Below are 22,212 nucleotides of genomic sequence, written 5' to 3'. Positions count from 1 at the left end.
GAGGAGAGATGGATGGTGGGGGGAGGGACTGGAGAGACAGCGCTGCTTATTGGTAGGCTGCGGGTCTCTCTCTGTGGATGGATTGACTTAGCACGGGTCGAATTACACCATTTGCCGTGTATTAGTTTGTTATTCTCCCAGCCAGGAGAAGTTGATTCACTACGACGCGCACAATTTTCTTTTTTTGGATTACAGCAACACGAAAGGATACAAAATAATCAATTCAGATGAGGTGAGTTTCTTGCCGATACGTGGATTTACTTTGTTGCGCAGCATTACGCAGTGAAAGTCGAGGGAAAACTAGAGAGAAGAGAAGTCTGTGCTGGGATACTAAATATTTTTTTCTGACCACGGAGCTGTGCTGCTCTGCGAAACTGATGGTTGCAGGACAGAAATAGTTCAGGTCCGGACTATTTTTACTTATGCTTCAAACCATTTTACTGTTCATTCATTGCCTTTAGCGCAGGCAGCATTTCTCTGACCGTTCTGCACCGTAGCGTCTTTCCGACGCGTTCAAAGCTGTAAACCAGACACGAAGTGTGTACTCACTTCTTTCTTTGTGAGGCACTTTACATTCACATTAAGCTGTCGAAAATCGCTCTTATAACAGCTCTTAGTTGCAGGTCTAATCCAGGGATCGTACCAAACCGAAAGTTCATCTTGAGATTAATTTGATAGGATTAAAAAGGTTTGGAAAAGACTTCTGATCCATATGGTTGTTTGCGCTCAGGTGGATATGTGCCATATCATGCTCCCGGTCCCTCCTCACGCCCTGTATTATGTTAAATCAGCGTTGAATCAATGATTTAACATGTGCGCGCCATAGCACGGATCGCGCGTCGTTAATGTTTATGCCTTTTCCCTCGGCTTCGCAAAGTTAATAGTAGTAGAAGGGGCTGGTGTAGCGCTGTATGAGGGAGGGGGCTGTGTGGTCGTGGCACAGCTTTGAAGATCAGTCATCAGAGTGCAGGGGCCCGGGGACGGACACAGAGCAGGCAGGCTTTACACTCGGATGTGCCGAGCGGAGCTGAAATCTGTGCGCAACTGGATGAAAAAGGAAAAAGTGTGTTCTAAACGGAGCTGTGAATAACAGGAATATTACATGCTGGGTGTTTTCTCTTTAATGGATTACCAAAGGAATATGGCATTCAGTCGGATTGCTTCATTCATGAGTGAATTCGGCCACCTAAGGTAGGTGTTCTCGGTGAATTTCAATTATTGATAATCTCATATCTGTAGGATACACTCTGTGTTACATTATTAAGAAGAAAATTGGCTTTACTGAAGTGCACATTACAACTATTTATTTTAGCCTACTGTCCGGAGAGCGACTTTATGAACGCAATCTTTGAAAGGAATGGTCAATTAAATGTAAATATGGACACAGGCCTGAATAGTGAGAGTAAAATCGGAGACACGCCAGTTTTAGTTTCAAATGTATCTTCTATTTAGGTAATTGAAACTACCCTACATCGTTTAAAAATAGCCAATATCATTCGTTTCTGTTTTTTTTTTCAATTCTATTTCATAGTTTAAAGCATCAAATTACATCCAGGCTCAGAAAAATAACTTGGAACAAAGCTAACGCGAACATGGTTGGACGGACCATGCCAGCGAACACTGTAACCAACAATTAAAGGCGAGCTCGGACGGGCAGTTTGACTCGTGTTGTTGCTCACCGCGTTCTCTTTGATGTATCACTGTACTCCTCATTTCATTATGACAGTCTTAAACTGGATAGCATGTTAAAGAGACGCCCGTAACATCTATCGAAGCACCGAGAGCCCAGCCCCGTGCATGTACTGGGAGCTGTGGAGGCAGTTTTAACGCAGCCCCATCACTGTTGTCACTCCACCGCTGTCCCCCGCGTCTTTGTTATCTTTTGTATGAGTCCAACATGTGGGCTAAAGGGCTCTGAAAAGATTTACCACGGGTAGAACTTGAATGCCTTTACGCCCCGGTCCGCACAATACAAGCGTCAGAGCCCGGGCTGCTGCAGGGTCTGTGTGCGCAAAGAGAGGCAAGGATGATCCAAAGCAAAACTTGAAAAATTACCCAGCCAATAAAAGAGAAGCAAGATAAGATGAATGACAACAGAAGCAATCAGTATGGTTCATTTGCTTCAAAAAGAGGCGTGTAAATGAGAGAAGGTTAGAGAATCGTTCCGTTGTGCCACATTAAGGTAAATTTGGCCAAATTGAGTAAATTGGAAAGGGAGATGCAGAAAATCAACACTAGAGGGTTTAATTGTGAAGTTTTGACTCTGGGAATGATGTGCTTAATTAATTTTCAAACAAGAAACAAATTAATTGGAGTTAACCAGATTTTGTCATGGCTCTTGAGAAAGCAGTTCACCCAAATAAAAACAAAAACAAACCAGATCAGAACATCTCACTGATCATCAAAAAGATACTAAACTACAGGAACTACAAACCTGATGTTGGCATGAGCACCACACTCTGGCCAGGTCAAGCATCAGAACCAACCATGGGTTTGTTGACAGCACAGCTGGCTGCTGTGTCTCACTCCGCCTCACTGGCTGCGGGGTCACAACTCAGCAAGCAGAATGATCACCGTTAACCTCCTCTACAGCCGGCCATAACCCCGGAACAGCCACCATTAAACCCTACAGCCTTATGGTTACCCTAAACTGCTGCTCGGAAATCAAGGTTGTCCGATGCTAATTTGGAGAGGTGGTAAAAGTTGAACCTTGTGTGCAGCATTTGGAGTCAAGATGTTTGTACAGTTTTGCTTTGAACCCCTTTTAGGTGCCCCAGAACAGCTCTGGCTAACTAGGGTCCACTAAACGGGGGTGGGGCTCTATTGTGTTGACTTGCCCAAAGCCCCCTTTGTTGCATGGTCACACCTGCAGCTCAGCCCTCTTTGTGCGCTTCTAAAGCAGGACTACTGCTGAGAAAAGCCTTTCTCCTGTTTCACTCCTCCTCCTCCTCCTCTCGCCAAGGTAGACACGAAAGGGAGGGAAGCTCGGTTTAGGGTGGCACAGGGCTCTCCTCCTGCCAAATCTCTGAAGCAACAAGTCCAACCAGGCCTCCTCAGAAGTGATCCTTGGGTAAATAGCACACGGTCAGGGGTAGCGGTTATTATTGGAGTGGGAAATGGAGTAGTAATCATTTCTGGGCCTGTGCGGCTGCTCTAATCATCAGGCTGACTCACTCTCCTGCGCGGCTGCGTCTTGATTACTTTCTCAGAGCAACTGTTTAGAACTGAAATCCAGTTTTGGACAAACAGATGCACACGTAGATGCACTTAAACCTGGTGAATAAATGTCTGAAACTGTACTCCTTTGTATCTGGTTTCTGGTGCTGTTACGTTTGCAGCCCAGTATGGTGCAAAGTGACAGGAAAAGCAGCCTCCAGCAGCGATCATTGTTGTGCAGGGATTACATTCACCCTTCACATTCACACACGACTTACGAAACCTCACGCACCGCTGTTGTTTGCCATCCTTTTTTATTAGCCTCTGTTCCTCCCAACAGGACCTCCTTGCAACAACACAACCATTCAGTGCAGCGGTTGAGGAGAAGTTACAGCGGATATATGCCAGTAAAAGCACAGCTAAGAGTAAAATATGTGTTAATCTGTCATTATAAGCTTGGAACACTAAATCTTCAGCTGTAACCACCAGAATTGGGGCTGCAGACCCCTAAAACCCACCATCAGTAGAAAAAGCAAATCCAGCAGACCCCTTCCCCCCTCCCCATGTTTAACACCATGGGTCTGAGCCAACAACATCAGCAGGGAAAGTGCGTGGTTGTAGGACATTGAAAAGCCTGTAATAACAGAGGTAGAGTGAGGCAAGGCTGAATGGCACCGAGTTGCGTGACAAGCCCTGCGTTTCTAGGCTTGTTGAGGCCTATATGTGCATACACACACACTCGCACACACAATTTAACACACCAGAGATCCAGAAGTAATTTTAGATCGCTGACCTCTGGATGTCTTCTGTTTCTGTTTTACATTAAAAGTTTCGGAGGAAAGCCTTCGCCTCCGCAGAGCGCTGTGGCTATTACCATGCAAGGAATCATGGGAGATCAGAGCAGGGGTTCTAAGTCTGGTTGGAGTATTTTTCTCCTAAATTGTTAAGTGAAGGAGAATGGAAGGAAAAAAAGCAGTGTGTGTTTAAGAAGAAGGGATATAGAGCAGGACTCTGGCAGACAGGGAAACCATTTACCTGTGGAGACAGTGGAGTCTGGACTCAGCGCTCACTCTGCAGCGTGAACTATAGAATCCAAATGTGCAGATCGGTTTATTTACTTTTCATGGCTCCTGTGTTGTTTTTTTCTATTGTTGTGTGTCTGGTATCTATTTCTGTCCCAGGCCTCTCCTACACACTCTGCAATTTATTGCACCGCTTTTAATACAGCACCTTTCTTTGTACGAGTGTCTCAACCAGGTAGTAAAAAGAAACAGCTGCGATGCTTTTAAGGAACACCGCTGTTTATCGGAGCAGTGCATTATCATCAATTCTCCTCCAGATTAAGCTGCTGACGGTTGTTGGTTTGTAAAGATGTTGAAGCCTGTGTGCACAGATCTGTGCCAGGACTCTTTTATCTCTGATCTGCAGACCACTTCAGCATGATGGTTGTTTTGTAGCTTTAAAAAGCAAAAACAACCTTTGAGCTCCAGTGAAGTGGCTCTTTTTTGTCAATTCCTCAATTATGTGATTTCACTATTAAGTGGATGAATTGAGATGAAACGCGTTTGTGTCCAGTTCTTGCATTACTCAATCATAATGACATTGCTCTTTTCAGAAGCCTTCGTATCCCACAGAGGACTGAATAGCCATGATTACACACTATTGATGACTAAAACGTGCTGGCACTACTCTGCGACCATCCTCTCGGCTTCTATTCATTTTAGTGACACTTCATCTTACAATTACTGCTCAGACAAGTGCTGGATTAATAGTGTCTGTAAACAAGCTTGGCACTTAAAGTAAGAATATAGGCTTCAAGGGAGTGCCACCACTCTGTGATATAATCCATATACAGCATCTAAAGGCCAACACACTCATGATACGTATTGATGCTCTGACTTTTCATGACATCGTCTACTTGAGGACCTCTTCTGTAACAATCTCATGTTTTGGAGTAGTTTTTAAAAATAGCAGTATGATATTGGAAACAGTGAGCAGAGAGTAGGTTGTAAAGTTCTCACATGGCTAAAGTGGTATGTTAAAGTCCATGGATTGCCCCTGCCTGCTGCTGTTCCGCCGTGCTTCCTGTGTGGATCAATCACGGCCCTAATGGCTTGGCAGGCGGGGCACACAGACAGCACTGGAGCAGGTGTGCTTAGGGGCTAATTGAAAAATGAGTCAATACTGTGTGTGTGTGTGTGTGTGTGTGTGTGTGTGTGTGTGTGTGTGTGTGTGTGTGTGTGTGTGTGTGTGTGTGTGTGTGCACATGCGTCATTCTGCATTACACCATTTGAAAGAGGAATTCTGTATGTGCAGCCTTGTGTGTGTGTGTCTGTATCTCTGTGTGTTTCCAGCTAATCCATCCCTCTGCCTGTGTGACGTCTCCCGGTAAATTGTTTATATCCGTTCAAGCTTTGCCTGCATGAATAATTTGTTTGCCTTATAAATATTTGAATGTACACCAATCATTAATATGCACAGACACAGTCTGTCTCTAAAGGAGCCCTTCATGCACTAACATACACACTAAACCCTGCCACTCCCACCATGAATTATTACTAACGGAGTTTCCTGGGTATCATGTCTACAATCAGATAAATTACAAGCAATCACACAAAATCAGCTACAAAGTCAAAACAACAGCACATGAGTGGCTCCTCACCAGACAAAGATGAGTTAATCTCTGCTCAGCGGCAAAACACAGCAGCCCAGAGGGCATGCTACAGCGCTAACAGCTAACAGGAAGCCAATGGAAGTCAGATAAAGGGGCTGCACCAGTGATGTTGATGAAGTTGCAATGTGCTGATGAGTGTTAAGCCTGACCTGGAGACTAACCAATCGGAGCACAGATGTACAGAGACAGCAGGCCTGCCACGCTTCTAACAGAGCGGACTTCCGCTGCATCCAACACACACGGAGACACCCCACCGGTCAGTTGGCTGACCTTCCCTTAGACAGCAGATGCAGCGAGAGGTGGAGGGGAAACGCCAAGCACTGCCACTGAGAGCTCAGTTATCAAGAAGCCAGAGAGGGCATAATGTGCACCTTATGCTTGTGTTGTATTGGGGGGTTATTATTTATGTGTTGTTCAGTTTGAAGACTCCAAATTCCCTCCATTACAACCTGAAATGCAGGTCTGGGTATCAGCAAGTGTGCCAGTCAGTGTGACATATTTGACCCTAAATCAGCTGGTTTGATAGAAACTCTGAGAAAGCAACAGACAAAAACAAAAAGGGTGCAAGAAAAGCATGGAAATTTTTAAGAACTGTTCATTATCAGTAAACCGTTCTACATAAGTTTGCAGCTGTTGTTCAATAGAGCCCGTAAAATGCAGAGAATCAAATGTATTCCTTTTGTGTTTCCAGGTAACATCTCCACTAGTGTGAAACAGGAAGTGTCGTCTGTGAGCAGCCATGGGCCAGAGAGCTGTGCTTCTGCTCAGTGAGCTGCTGCTGCTGCTGCTGACAGCCTCACGCACTCTCCTCGCAGTCAGCTTCCCAGAGGACACCGTACCCCTCGATGTCGTTGACGCACACTGTGAGTATGTGGGCATGCAGATGAACCCAGCAGAGATGGGATAGGGGGGGATAACAATAGTGGCAACATGAGTGTGAAAAAACAAAAATGTCTACAACTATCTGTAAAATGCACTTTATTCCAGTCACATGGAATAAAGACAAACAGCAGCAGACTGCACAGTCCAGTCCAGTCCAGTCGTGTCAGCAGTTTACTAGCATGCCATATCCACTGTAATAAAATCAATCTGCTGTATGGTCAGCTGTAGCATTAAGTGGATTTCATTTTCATCTCTGTGATGTACAGAGAAAGAGCAGAAATGTGCTGACACATGCAGACATTATCTAATACACAAATGACACACAGGTATAATCAAACAGAATCTACAGCCTGTGTTTGTACTGTACCATTAGCTTAATTGCTGGAGGATTTATTTAAAGCATGCATACAGCGTATTTACTTCCAATAGGCACAGTGGAGTTAAATATAGCAACAGGAGAGTGCTGTTTGTCCGTGCAAGAGCATCTTCCACTTCTGCCATGAGTTTGCCTTTAACAGCATGTGTGCGTGTGTGCCGTTTGTACAGTTTCACGGAGGTACCCTGTGTTCAGAGGCCGGCCCTCTGGCAACGAGTCACAGCATCGCCTCGACTTTCAGCTCATGACCAAGATACAGGACACACTGTTCATCGCTGGCAGGTAAACGCGGCATGCACATGCACACTGTCTCTATCTATCTTTTCTGCTTTCACACATCCCCCACACTAATACACTTGCTCACTTCTTGGCAGGTAAACAGTGGCATAAGAGGGGAGAAAAAGCTCTTAGTGTTATTGGATCTGTGGCTCCTCAGGCTGCAGTTGATGTATATGGCCTGTATTGATCCCTGAAAGGCATCAATCACATTGGCCTGATGCTCTGTCAGGAGTTGCTCGGCATCTTTACATGTCCTTTGGTATTTATGGGCAGTTGGATTAATCCGAGCACCAGTACTGATATTGTAGCAGGAAATCACCTGGACATGTACAGGATAAAACTCCCACCTCTGGAGCCCCAGTAATCAGCGTCACATGTATCACAGCTGACAGGTGGACCCTCCTTTCACAAGTTATTCAGCATTCAATTTTTTTTTTTCTCAACGTAGAACAAAAGGTTGTACTAGGCAGGCTAAAAATCTCAACACGACAGTTGGTGACAGTGTAACAGACAGGATATTTAGATTGTCACAGCCATTTGCACATTAAAAATCCACAATGTAGTAATTCTGAAACAACCAAGTTTGCTCTGAAAAAATACTGAGCTGGAAAATGACGAGTTATCAAATACAATTACAAGTAGAATGTGTAAATTACAGGTTCTAACAAAAGAAAACAATCCAGAAAGTTAACAGCTCCATGGTACAAAGAGAAGCCGAGAACAGTAAACAAGGTCCTCTAATGACAAGAAGGGATCACAAAATACTCTAAAAATAGCACAAAACTGAAAATTTGGAAATAAACACGCGAGTAAGTCCTCGAAGAATGAAAACAAGAAATGGAAAAGCACTCAGAGATCTTTCTGCTTCAAATATTCAGAAAACAAAGATTAACTCTTGGACTGTGTTGTGCTTTTTCCAAGTGTCCCTGCTTTGTCGCTAATCTTTGTGTTGTGTGTCCACAGAGATCAGGTGTACCTCGTCAGTCTAAGAGAATCCTACAGGAATGAGATCATCCCATACAGGGTAAGATTCCCACCACAAGCTCTTCTTCTCCACAAACACAACAGAAATACAGATCCATTCATCACACATGGGACAGGCTGTAAAACCAGAGAGTAGGAAAGGAAGGATCTGTGAATGTGTGTGTGTTCGTTCTGCTGTACGTGTTTCTAATGCTCCATGTTTGTTTTGACAGAAACTCACATGGCGATCGGGCCAAGTCGACAGGGACATGTGTGCCGTCAGGGGAAAACACAGAGTGCGTATTAAAACATCCTTTACCTCGTAACTTTGGCATCACGTTAAATCACTCGGACAGAATCTGTGAGTGGAGAAGCCGGCTGCCTCTTAAAACATGGTGCTACGTTGTGTTTCTGTAACAGGAGGAGTGTCACAACTTCATTAAAGTGCTCGTACCAAGGAATGATGACCTGGTGTTCATCTGTGGAACCAACGGCTTTAACCCCATGTGCAGATACTACAGGGTGAGTATCACAGAGGCTGACATTTCAAAGCCTGCATGCTGTAACCTGCATAAAGAAACAACTGTGAAGCATTGTGAAGAAGTAATTTGGGTAGCACTCCCTGCCTTCTGATTATTGTTTAAACACATATTCCTTAACTTAAGTTCAACTGTATATTTGCTCACCGGTGTTTCGGTGTGTTCTGTTTGCACTGTGTCCCCTGACAAAACTCCTCTAATGTGTGGGTGATCGCTGTGTTCCCTTCAGCTTGATAACCTCGAGTTTGATGGGGAGGAGATCAATGGATTGGCACGGTGCCCATTTGACTCAAAGCAAACCAATGTTGCCCTTTTCGCTGGTAAGGGGTCAACCACACACACCCGCCCACACACACATAGTTAGTCCCGCTGAAGAAACACTAATGTGATCCTGCTTATGCTCTCATTATCACCTCTGTGTCTTTGCCAGAGTAAAACTGTGCCTGCAGCGATAACAGCTCCACCAATTAGGCCTTATAAACGGAGAGAAACAAGAAGAATGCAAGAGCAGTGTATCCTAGTTTTTCGGTGACTGTACTCCCTTTTTTTGTGTTTCAGAGGGGAAGCTGTACTCTGCAACTGTAGCCGACTTCCAGGCCAGTGATTCTGTCATCTATCGCAGCATGGGTGATGGATCGGCCTTGAGGACCATCAAATACGACTCCAAATGGCTGAAAGGTAAGCGAAATGCCCCGCCATAACTCTCAATCCGTATTTCTCTCTGGAAATACACTTGTCCACCTGCCAGCTAGCTGATACCCATGGCGCCTTAGCATGGTGTATGTATGTACGAGGCTGTCAGGGCTGTTTTTGGGAGTGATAGAGAGCTCTCCTTCCTGCCAAGATCCACGGGGATATGGCCTGTTCTCTCCCAGGCAATCTAGGTCACCCCCAGTCATATACAGCCTTGTACAAATCCCTGAAATATTCAACATGCGCGGCGGTGGTGACGGTGCAGAAATACACTTTAACTCTCCGCCTCTGTCTCTCCCTCAGAACCTCATTTCCTGCACGCAGCGGAGTACGGGAATTATGTGTACTTTTTCTACAGGGAGATTGCAGTGGAGCACAGCAATCTGGGCAAGGTAAGACAACGCACCTGCTGTTTAGAAAGCATCACATATTTCACACAGATACAGCTTACAGGACGTTTTCCAGAAAAAAAGGGTCTGACACCTCCCTGAGTGCATGCCACTGTGCCACAAAAGGCCCCAGAGGTAATGGGGCTCATTCAGGCGATGACAGAGTCACATTAGAATACACGAGATGTTTCGACTGCCTGCGTTTGCTGGGAATTTGCGACTAATGTAAAACCATTACACAGCTAGAGGATTTGTCTCTTCTGGAGATTGCACGCTCTGTTTCTGCCCCCCTCTTATGATAAACACACACACACATGCTGAGAGCATTGGGATGTTCTGTGTTTGAAGCCACCGTCAGATTTGAACCATCCTGAGCTGGTCTGGTTGAGCCACAGGAAGCCACAATCCCCCATCAGCCACCAGCCAATAAATATTTCAACCTCACTAATGCTCCAGTGACACCTGGCCTTTGATGGAGGTTTGCGCCGGTTAATTATTAAAACTTTTGAACCCAACTGCTCATTTTTTATACTCTTATATTCCCAATCTAACACACACTTAAACGGCGCATGTTAGGTCAGCCATGTTTCGCCCAGTAAGGTTAAAAAATCTCCACACGCAAACAGATATAAATGAGTGTGCGTTTCAGCTCGAGCTGCCACCGGATGGACAGATGTATTATTCATCGTGTTGAAGTGTTTTTTAGTGACGTCCACTCAGCTGCCTCGCTCTTCCTCCTCACAGGTTGTGTATTCTCGAGTGGCCCGGATCTGTAAGAACGACGTCGGTGGGTCGCAGCGGGTGCTGGAGAAGCACTGGACGTCTTTTGTGAAAGCGAGGCTGAACTGCTCGGTACCGGGGGACTCTTTCTTCTACTTTGATGTGCTTCAGTCCATCACTGACATCATCAACATCAACGGGGTTCCCTCGGTGGTCGGTGTGTTCACTACGCAGATGAACAGGTGAGCGAAGGCTGCTTTTAGCTATCGACTCAACAAATGCCGTAGGCTTGAATTAGACCCTCTGAAGGCAAATGCGTATAACTTTGTTTTTCTTCTCTCCATAGTATCCCAGGATCAGCAGTGTGTGCCTTCTCCATGGCAGACATAGAGAAAGTTTTCTGGGGCCGGTTCAAAGAACAGAAAACTCCCGACTCTGTGTGGACTCCGTTTCCAGAAGAGAAGCTGCCCAAACCTCGGTAAGAGCTGAGCCTCTCTTTTCTTTGGAAGACTTCAAAATCCGAAATCTTCTAAGAAGGAAGGGAAAAAAGCAGGTGGTGTCTGCCTTCAGCTGTCTACCACCTGTCATTTAGTCTCTCTTTCATGACCCGTCTTTGTCCAAGTTGAACCCAATGAAATCAAATCTTTTTCTCTAATAAGAGACCAAGTTATTAGCTTTGACCCAGCTCACACATTCACCATCTGCTGATGATTAAATTATTAATCTGGCATAATTAGACGTGCTGCATATTTAACCTGTTTACAGTCAGCATGTATATTTGTAGGCCTGCCCTCTGTCCAAAACAAAAAGTCCACAGAGCACCTCATTATGCTGCTAAATCATTTATGGGGGATAACCATGCATATGTATATTTTATGCTTCCAGCTGAGGCCTTTTTTGTGATCCTAATAGGCACCTGCTCCTCTCCTTCCTCCCTCCCCTTTGCTCTTTTCATCCATCTCAATGCACATTATGACTCCCCTGTGTGTGATCGTGTGGGCTGATCTTTGACCTTTTGCCCTTTCTTCATGTGCACCCTCCATCTTAGACCCGGGTGCTGTGCAGGTCAAGGTCCAGCTGCGTCTTTTAAGAGCTCCATCGAGTTCCCGGACGATACCCTGCAGTTCATCAAGTCCCATCCTCTCATGGACACAGCAGTGCCTTCTATCGGGGACGAGCCGTGGTTCACCAAGACCCGCGTCAGGTAAACGCAGACACACACTCAAGACACAATAACTTATACTTTTGTCACCATGAACCTTTCCCTTTTTATATTGATGTCTTTAATTAAGTGGCTCTTAGAGATAAACTCATGTTTGGCTTGACAATGATTGAGGAATGTGACCCAAACTTTTACCAGGAATGCAGCACACGTCTGGAAAGCATTAATTCTCACATGAGGACAGTATTATTGACACATTTTCAGTTCCTGTGTCCTGTGTTTCCTAACAGCCCAGATGGTGATATAAAATGCAATGAAGAAACAAAAAACCTGACCTCTTGTAACACAACAGACGGACAGATTTATGTATTCAAAATGGCCTCTCTTATTTTGCACCCCTGCTGTGAGTAACACATGCTCCTCTACTGTGTGTGAAGGTACAGACTGACAGCGCTGGCTGTGGACAATGAAGCAGGACCTCACAAGAACTACACGGTGGTGTTCATCGGGGCCGAGTCAGGGGTTGTCCTCAAGGTTTTGGCCAAGACCACCTCTGTGTCGCTGAACGACAGCCTGCTTCTGGAGGAGATAGATGTCTTCAACAGGGCCAAGTAGGGATATGCACACTTTTCACACTCTTACTGTCTGCCTCTGTTCTCTGTTTCCCTTCCCCTTCTGCTTTCTGGCCGAGGAGTCAGCGACTCTTAAAGTGAGGCTTCCTGGCACAGATGGCAGAGCCTGTCTGTCTGCTCTCTGTGCAGGAACAGTGTGTGTATGGGTTTTTTTCTCTGTTTATTTTTGGATATGAATACACAAGCTGCAGGGTGTCAGAGGTTACAATCTTGTTAAACTGCGAGGAAAAAGCTTTATGTGCTTCTCCAGCTAACAAGTGATTAAATCTACTGAGACTGAAACAGTAGACAGACTTATCTGATAAACCCCTGATCATGTTTCTTGCTTCCCTTTTCCCAGGTGCCTGTCTAACCGTGAGGATGACAAGCGTGTCCTCTCGCTGCACGTGGACAAAGACGCACACAGCTTGTATGTCGCCTTTTCAAGCTGTGTCATCCGTATTCCCCTGAGCCGCTGTGAAAGGCACTCTGCCTGCCACAAGTAAGTGACGCACAAATGCACACAGAGGTTCAAAATGTGTTCCAGTCGGTCATAGGTTTATGACTTTATTGTTTTGTTTTTCAGTAAATGTCGTAAAAGCAACGATAAACTCTCCCCACATGATTCTCGGTCAATGTTCAGTCAGTCACAAGTGTTTAAAGAGCACTTCCCAGAATGATTAAACCCGGTGGTTTGACTGTGTGTGTCTTTCTTTGTGCAACACCAGGTCTTGCATTGCATCAAGGGATCCTTACTGTGGCTGGAGGCCCCAAGGAGCCTGTGAGAGGATACTGCCCGGTGTTTTGTGAGTTAAGCCCTCAGCTGCAGCATAACGTGCAAATATAACAGATGAGAAATGAGGTTGGAAGAATTCCTGCAGCTCTTTGATTAATCTTCTGTCTATTTCCATCCTTTCTCCTTTTTTAGGACTGGGTACGAGCAGGACGTTCAATTTGGAAACACAGCCCACCTCGGAGACTGTCATGGTACGAATCTCATCTCCATGCCATGTCATTTATCTTGAGACACGTGCCAGCAGACACGCACATACAGTGACACACACATGTACGCAAATGAGACACAAACTCATCTCCACACACACCATGAGCCTGCACACTCACACCAGTAACCACTCCAGTAACTTGCCCCTACATGAGTCTATGTTCAGTATTAACACACACATCTGCATACAGTACATGGCCACCTGTAACTGACCAAACATGGACATGTACAATTCAGGGTCATGTTCAGCCGGTGCAAATGGCAGAGGTCTTAAGATGTCTGATGGCCAGAAAATGTGCCTTTACTGATTTTACTTTAAAAAAAGTCTGTCCCTTCATTTGTACCGACTAAACATGACCCAGCTGAACCTCAGTATCGATCAGAACCAGAGGGCCTCCTGTGACTCCGCTGAGAGAAGGACACTGCTAGCGAGTGCTTTGTATCTTTATTATAAAGTCAACTGAACTGCACTCTTAGTAGCTCCTAGGGAATTTTAGCCTTTATTTTTTCTTTCTGAATTCCCTTATGCTGATTTCTTGTCCTTTTGAATTCTTTTAGCGTTTTTGGGCACTACATCAGCGCCAGATTACAAATCATTTGGCGACCCTACCTCTGGTTAGTTTGATCTTTTACTCAAATGGTTTCTTTCCTTGAGTTCAGCATCTCCAACCCTCTCCTCTACGCCGCTGTCACCATTCATCTTTCTTATCAAACACTTCCTGGTTGCTAATGTCACCTGCTTCATTTGTCATCATCACGAAAAGCTAGATTCACCAGGCGACATCGGTGCTCTTTCTCAGCACAGATTCACTTCCTCCCTTCCACTCATCACTTCTTGTTGGGATTCCTCCTCACTTTTGCATGACCACCCTCCATCTCTTGGCATCCTTACTGTTGTGTACCAACTCCTCTTTGAACCTCAGTATCCTCCTGATTTCCACTTCCAAATTTTCTAAAACAAAAACAAATGTTCTTTTATTGGTCTGCAAATGTGAAAACTCAATATTTTGGTGAAGTAGTTAAGGTTTGTTCATCATTTTTAAAACACTAACCCTGAAAGTGAACCATTGACCATGCCTACTAACCGGGTTGATAACAGTATGCTTTACCCACGTCTGCACAGTTTGTTAACAATTTGTTTGTCACCACAGACATGGAGTTTTCATCAGCGCCAGTCACTGTCCACCCCAGTGGGCCCATACACCCCCCAGTACTCATACCCACTCAGAGCCCCAGCTCTGAGCCTGGTCCAGAGCTCTACGGCTCAGGCTTTGTGCTGCAGGATGACCCAGCCACCTCCCATTCTTTAGACTCTTTCCCAGGGGGCCAAGAGGGTAAGGCCCGCAGGGAGGCAGCCAGCATGCTGCATTGAGCCCAGTCTGATAGCTGCCAAGACTCACTAAACAGTATAAATGTGGAGCCACACAAAAGCTCACATATGCAAACACATAGTGCACACAGAGCTAGTTATTTAATATTTCCATTAATAACACGGCAGATTAAGCTTCTTACTTTTTCATGTAGACATTTTGATACATTATTTATGTTGCTTTACATAATTTTTTTCATTAATCTTTGTTTTTGTTCCTTACACCATAGTTTCTTTATGTTCTTTCTTTCTTTACTTCTTCTGAATTATTTACTCAGCACCTCTCATCATTAATACTAAAACTCTCTGTTCCCGTTTTGTTTCTCCAAAATCTTTTGTTTGCATTTCACTTTCCTTTCTGCCAGTATAGATTTATTAACTCTAGATCAAGTTACAGTTTACCCTGGCTGGTAGATCATTGACTGGGCCTGCTCTGCCACAACACTGCTGTGGCCGCACAGTGGATGACTAACTCTTTCAATGTCTGTGGTTACTAACAAACTCAAGTCGAACTCTTGCCATCAACACCCAGAAGGCAAGCGCGGCTTCTCTTTCCTCAGAATAACTTCCTGCTGGTTGATCCCTTGTGGGAAAAGATGGATTTGACTCTCTATTTCAGATTAAATTCACTCTTAATCCTTTGGTACCTTTTAAACGCATGACGAAAAGCCTCTAGTGGAACATGGATCAAGGCAACACTTAAAACTCTTCTCTTCTGAACTAACATAGCACAGCTTCTTATAGATGGTGAAATGGATGTGGGTACCTAACAGCTTCTGCCAACGTTCACCATATTTCCTCCTTCATCTGGGTTTAAAAAAGCAGTAGCAATGTGTCAGTAGTTTGAAACCTGTTTGTTTAGACTGGTTAACACCTATGGGGAGAGGGTTTAAAAGCAGAAATTTGTGCATGATTGTCGCCACACAAACATGCACTTGTTCTGCTGCTCTGGATGGGGAGGGATGCTTCACTGAGCATTTTGGCTCTTTACACCAGGGGGTTAACCTATCCTTCAATGTTTTATAGGTGTGTGGGATATCCAAGCAGGTGAGACCAACCAGATGGTCCATATGAACATCCTCATCACCTGTGTGTTCGCTGCATTTCTCATGGGTGCACTCTTGGCTGGTCTGATTGTTTTCTGCTACCGAGACTCATTCCTCCGTAAGCCAAGGCATGTCCACAAGGATACAGAGTCTGCACCATCCTGCTCAGATTCTACTGGAAGCTTCGTTAAGCTCAACGGATTGTTTGACAGCCCTGTTAAGGTAAAGCCAAAACAGTGACTATGTAAGAAGAAGTGGTATTACTGTAAATGAAAACTGTGCCTAACTGTACTAATTTTTATGTCCCATTTGTAGGAATACCAAACCACTATTGATTCTCCCAAGCTGTACACCAATCTGCTGAGCAACAGTAAAGACCTGAACACACCTAATGGGGACACCAAGACCATGATTCTGCGGGATGGTTGTCAGCCCCCTGAGCTTGCTGCCCTGCCTACACCCGAGTCGACTCCTGTGCTTCAACAGAAAGGCCTGCAGCCCATTAAAAACCAGTGGGAGAGGGCTCAGGGGAAGGGCGGTGGGCCTCGCAAGGAGTCCAACTCAGCTAAGAGTCCTCAGTTCCTTTCATCTCCTGTTCCTTCAAACCCCCATCACCCACACCTGGCTTTGGGACACTCCCACATCCCTAGTGCCGTTGTTCTACCCAACGCGACACATGACCACCCTGACTTCGATGATGGGGATGATTCACTGCCACGCCCGTCTGAGAAGAAGTTGAAGAACCCAGATTCTAAGGGAAGTAGAAAAGAGCAGAAGAGGTCTGTGGATGCCAGGAATACCCTAAACGATCTTTTAAAACACCTCAATGACTCTGTAGCCAACCCAAAGGCTATTCTTCAAGAGGGATCAGGGCCCCGCCCAAGGCAACACCTCACACTGGAGCCCATGGAGGAACTAACTGAAGTGCCTCCTCGGGTACCTAGCCGTGAGGCTTCCCTTTACTCCCCCTCCTCCTCCCTGCCCAGGCACAGCCCGACCAAGAGGGTTGATGTGCCTCTGCCCTCAACTCCCACCACGCCAACGGGCAGCCTGAGCATGGGGGGAACCCTGGAGAGACACAGAGGGGGGTACCAACTCCAACGGAGTGCCTCTCACAGGCACTCCTTATCAACCTCGCCAAATGGGGTAACAATGGGGGTGTCTGTGTCTCGCCAACACAGTATGAACAGAGGAGGTTACATGCCTCCAACACCCCCCTCCAGACTTGACTCCCATGGTGGAGTAATGGGGGGTGCAATGCACTCACCCCACCCATCATCGGTACCCCGACAGGGCAGCTACAATGGGCACTGCTCACTCCCTCGCACAGGGGTTAAACGGACCCCATCGCTAAAGCCAGATGTGCCCCCCAAACCCAATGGGTTTTCTCCACAGACTCCACAGATGCGAGTGGTCAACAAGTACAGTTATTAAAGGAGAATGGACACGTCTGAGTGAGCTCTTGGTTTTGACTGTAGAGCTTTGAGCCCTGAGTGCTTGGGGGGACTTTGGATGGGGTAGGGCCTTGTGTGTGTTTGTGTATCAACTTGAGGTGTATTCCCCTTTAAATGATATGCACATTCACTCACACTAAAAAGGGAAAATCAAACATGTGGCCAAAGATACTCCTTGGAGCTTTTTTGCTCCCTGTCCCTCCCTTGACACGGTAGCCATTGGATATCAATAGTGGTCAGTGGTCAATCTGCTGCTCCACGTTGTATCTGGGCTTGGCGTTACCCGTTCCAATATTAGGTACGAGGTTTGGGACACTGACGCTGGGCCGTTACAGCGTCTGTGCGTGTTGTACAAGGGTTATAACAGTGGAATACTTGAAGAATGGGTCTCATTTGTCACTGCCCTTGAGCACTGTCTTCCCACTAATGTGAACTGAACAAAGAGGAGAGGTAGGCCATGCCTTTGTTAGCAAGATGGCTGGGGGCAGAGGAGAGGGGACTCAAAAATCACGGTGTGCGTGTTGCTTTAGAAACATGACTTCAGACAGCTGAATAAAACAGCGAGCTGGCAGAGAGGATGAGTGCAAATGAATATGTGTGTGTGTGAGAGAGAGAGAAAGAGAGTGCATGTGTGGAATGCAGGTTTGTGCTAAGGGGGAACACACATAAGGCCTTCCAGCCAGGGGATGTACCTAAACAGCTGTCTAAGACCTAAGTCACTGTTTCCAAATTTTCTTCGCTCTTGTTAAAATCTATCTGAAACGAGGCTAAACCACATGTGTCACTCTGATGTGCTTCTGGTCATTTGGTTAGGCTGAGGCGAAACTATTAATGCTGGGACAGGGACTCTGTTATTCACTGGGAAATTGAACATAGTGCATTTGCTGCTATCAGTTTTAGACAAACACGTCTATCTATGATGGGTTTTCTTCTCAACCAGACTTGGATTGCCCTTGATATGGGTGGGCACAGCTGCTTTTGTGTATGAGCATGTGTGTGTGAGAGCGTGTGTGTGTGTTATACATTGCAAACAGAGGCCAAGAAGTTCCATTTTAAGCAACCAAACACACTGTCAAGACTGAAATGCAGGCATAATGCTTCTCTCCAGGACTGAAACCTCCTCTGACCTCCGCTGCCCCATTGTAGGAAATATGCTGGTGGTTCAAGAGACTTCTTTCTTAATGTAGCAAAGGTATTAAGAACAAATACATTTCTCATCTCATTCTATAAATGAACTTTGAACAAAATTATATGCCTTTATAACATTTTACTGTGTTATTTAAAGATTTTTCATGTGAAACTTAAGCAACACCAATGGTTTAGCCCATTTCTAGGAATTCAATATTTCAGGGCACTTCTTTTAAACATGTGTGGACCCCAATTTAAGAACACTAGAACTTTTCCCTCCTGCATTAACCCTATTAAAAGGTATGTTACAGTGGCCCTAGAACAAAATGTGGATGTAACACCTCCGTCATCTGCAGCCCCTGTGTTCCCTGAGCACCTTCCCTGCAAGTGGCCAGTGTACAATCAACACAACAATTACCAATGTGTCCAAATGAGTCATGCTGGGAATGACGAAATCCTGTATATAATTAAATACTATAAATAAGGAGTATAAATATTTTTAGGCAAGTGAACCTGAATCTGTGCATTGTGTGCCTTATTCACAAAAATGAACTAGTACATTATATGATATTGGCTATGTCAATTGGTCCTCTGTATGTTATTGTCATATACTATATAAACATTTTTATACAGAAAGTTCAAAATCAGCAGGACGTGTTGAAAACCACTACCTAATCCAAACTGACATGCTGTGGAAACAACAAACATTCCACTTTGGGAATTTTTCAAAAAGTCAAAAAACTTCATTTTTTGGTTATGAATCAATTTCCCTCCTGTATTTTTGAGTTGAAAGGAAAGGTGTTGATCTACCACATGGAGGTGCCATGCAGTGAATGTATTTTCTTGACAGTGGGATGTAGGGTGGTTAGACCTTGTACTGTGGAGCAGTCGGCTCAGCGCAGCACATCCTGCCCACAGCCAATGTATTAACTCAGTGTTCATGTGAAAGCCGTCTGTTGGCATCGGGCGGCGGTCACGCAGAATCTGTAATTCCCAAGGATTGCAGAGACAGGAATTGTTTCTATTGGCCAGTAGGGACAGCTGAGGGATCACATCTCTTAGCATTGGGTTCATTATACGGGAGACATCTGCAATCCTATCCGAGTGTCAGTTGCCTGTTCAGCCCAAAGCCACATTTTGTTTACAAGTGATGATTGTATGTAAAGACTTTCTGCCTGTCATCTAACCAGTGTTTGGGCTGTCTTTTCTACTCCATACATGCACACTGACGAACATACACTCAACACACACTGCTCAACTGCCTTGTACATTGCAATATGAACTGGGTTTTTCTGTTGCAATCTGAATTGAAGCCTTTATATTTCAGTCTGAGCTTGGTGTGTACAGATGAACCGGATTTCGTCATGTAATTTTTGATTTAAATACTGTGCAACATGGCGATGCAAGGCCAGCTGTATATATGATCTCCAGAGTATTTGAGCGTGTAGATATGTTGTAAAGTTGTACTGTGAATGTGTAAATAATAATGATGGTTCTTTGTTTCATGATATTTTGTTGATTTTTTTAACACGGCATGTATAGTTGAAATAAAACATTACAGCACAGAAAGAGCAGCCTTGGGGGGTTGTTTTTGTATCTTGGGTCCCTTATGTTCGGTCATATGTTTTGTGTATCAGAGAGCATTAGTGGAGCTACAAAGATTTAAAAATCAGATGCTCAGTCCTTTGTGAATACAGCCTAAAAGGCATGAGATGCTTTCAGTCCTTACAACACAACTTGTCTGGGGGAAATGCTGCTTGTGTCCTCACTGAGCTCTGTGATTTGACTATCAGAGACAGCAAGAGTCTGCAGAATGATTAAGAGCCTCGGACTATTTTTAGAGCTGGGTTGTTTTGAAGTTTGGGGCCAGCGCGGAGTCAACCACACCAGATAGCATGTGGGAAAGTTTCCAAAGTAGTATGTTCCTGTAGACTCCAAACATCTGGACTAACTACTGCTCACTGCATAAGATCTGAGCCGCCAATGAGCTGTGGAGGGATATACACACACACACACACACACACACACACACACACACACACACAAATGCGTGCATTCAGATGGACGCAGCGTAAACATCCATTGCATGGTGACACGCACAGATGGGTCTGTGATAAGATTGGCTGCCAGCAACAAAGGAAGAAGAAAGTGGTGGTTAGATGAAAGATAATCACTTTATGTGTTTCTGATGACAGAATGGAACTAAACTAAATTCCCCTCTGATGATGTTTGATAGTGACATAAAGCATTCATATATAGTGAAACAGTCAGAAAAACAACTGGAAAAAGAGGGCTGTTAGGTTATAGATGTATAGGTCAAAATCTTTCCAAGTCACAAACACACATTTCACAGCGGCTTAGCGGTCTATAACTGTGCACCACATAACAGCAACGTGTCAGGCTGAAGCCCACCAGGGACTGTTGTTGCATGTCATCCCTCCTCTTTCTCCTTCCTACATTTCCTGTTCGCCTCTTCACAGCGATCTATCAAATACAGCAAAAATGTCAAAAACATCACCACAGCTTTTCCCTGTTGTAGACTTATTTTTTTTTTTTGACATTTAGAGCGTTAACTTCCTGAAAAATGATCAACCCAACGACTACAGAAACTTTGTCAAACCAAACATTGGAATTAAAAGGTGTTTTTTATCTCACTGATCCGGACATAAAGGAGGAGCGCAGGAGGGCTCCAAGAGCAATACTCCTGCCTTTTTGGAGCAAGGTTTTGTGGCCCTTTGGCTGTTTGGCCAGGAGGCTTTGTGGCTCATCGCTGCCGTCAGAATGTTGACACAAGTGCTCCTTCATTTGCTTTCAGCAGGACCTCCTGAAAACTCACACCTCCTAGCAACCCAGCTCTGCCCCCCCTCTTTCTACCTCCCACACACACACACACACACACACACACACACACACACACACACACACACACACACACACACACAAGGGAAACATTCTCCCCTCTGGGTGTTCTAACGGGGGGTTGGGGTGTGATTTGGTTGGGAATGAGGAACAACAAAGAGGCGCCTCTTGCTATTCTGATGTACATCCCATCCTCTCAATTTATCAGATGGTCTCTTTGAATTAGTGGAGGCAAATCAAACACAGCCAGTGATTCTGTAGCTGTTTCATTCACTGCTCCGTCCGCCTGGCCACACTTAGACTCATTACCAGCACCGACTGTTTCCAGACAAAAAGCATGCGTTTGTTGTCATGCAGACATGTCTTTTTGTGTCTCTGCATGTGTGTGTGTTTATCCCACTTCACAAGAGACAGAGGAAGCAGATGCTAAAAAAAACATCTCTTGGTTAAGTGTAAGTGGAACAAGGTCACCTATCTAGATGGGGGAAGATGAAAGTAAATTGCTTAATATGAGAGCAGATTAAAATGTGCTCAGAAAACTGCACCACGCAGACAAAAACACAGAAGAGTCACACTGACTCACACAGCACACACTGTACATACTAACAGAGAGAGTAGTCTGGTCCATTTCTCTGCGGGATCTTTTTAGAAATTTGAGGATAGTGATTAGAGTGAAAATCATCCATCTTTACCTCTTCCTGTCCCCTTTTCTTAAAAGCCCGGAGGTGAAACCTGCAATTACATTTACAAGCTCCAGTCATGGAAAGGTGCTTAAAAGGGCCTCTTTGTGGGCTTTAGCAAGTACATTTGCTCTCTCTCTGATGCATTAAAGTCTGACAGAGTGTACAGGCAATGCTTCATTTGAAAGTGGAATTAAATGACAGGGAAGAAGCTGAAATTTCTCAGAGT

At 44.9% G+C, this 22,212-nt stretch overlaps 1 protein-coding gene and 1 long non-coding RNA gene across 5 annotated transcripts in view; one reads left to right on the top strand and one right to left on the bottom strand.

Moving 5' to 3' along the window:
* LOC141787879 (uncharacterized) overlaps positions 1-22,212 on the bottom strand; it is a 76,085-nt gene that overhangs the window by 19,586 nt on the left and 34,287 nt on the right. The gene's annotated exons all lie outside the window — the stretch shown is intronic.
* On the top strand, positions 5-19,999 carry sema6d (semaphorin 6D). Of its 4 annotated transcripts, none has more exons than XM_074666307.1 (20): positions 5-232; positions 6,522-6,693; positions 7,259-7,370; positions 8,331-8,391; positions 8,564-8,626; positions 8,751-8,852; positions 9,099-9,189; positions 9,428-9,547; positions 9,866-9,954; positions 10,696-10,913; positions 11,018-11,149; positions 11,720-11,875; positions 12,271-12,444; positions 12,806-12,946; positions 13,173-13,250; positions 13,373-13,431; positions 14,006-14,062; positions 14,599-14,781; positions 15,843-16,084; positions 16,178-19,999. In XM_074666307.1, the coding sequence occupies exons 2-20, from the start codon at positions 6,570-6,572 to the stop codon at positions 17,294-17,296; spliced, it is 3,321 nt and encodes a 1,106-aa protein (XP_074522408.1). In that variant the 5' UTR covers positions 5-232; positions 6,522-6,569; the 3' UTR covers positions 17,297-19,999. The 4 variants fall into 4 exon arrangements, with proteins under 4 accessions (XP_074522408.1, XP_074522410.1, XP_074522411.1 ...); XM_074666308.1 differs by lacking the exon at positions 5-232 and adding an exon at positions 817-1,191; XM_074666309.1 differs by lacking the exon at positions 14,599-14,781 and having other exon boundaries at positions 6-232; positions 16,178-19,998.

Source organism: Halichoeres trimaculatus, unplaced genomic scaffold (genome assembly GCF_033239565.1).
Source record: "Halichoeres trimaculatus isolate MK-OKI-2021-1 unplaced genomic scaffold, fHalTri1.1 fHalTri1_scaffold_3, whole genome shotgun sequence".
NCBI classification, from domain to species: Eukaryota; Metazoa; Chordata; class Actinopteri; order Labriformes; family Labridae; genus Halichoeres; species Halichoeres trimaculatus.
Note: the sequence above shows the minus strand (reverse complement) of the source record. Positions and strands in the feature narration are given on the sequence as shown.

Coding starts and splice junctions, on each gene's coding strand:
- sema6d (XM_074666307.1), top strand. CDS start 6,570: ATGGGCCAGAGAGCTGTGCTTCTGCTCAGTGAGCTGCTGCTGCTGCTG. Junction 11,876..12,270: donor TTCACCAAGACCCGCGTCAG/GTAAACGCAGAC, acceptor CTGTGTGTGAAG/GTACAGACTGACAGCGCTGG. Junction 13,251..13,372: donor AGGATACTGCCCGGTGTTTT/GTGAGTTAAGCC, acceptor CTCCTTTTTTAG/GACTGGGTACGAGCAGGACG.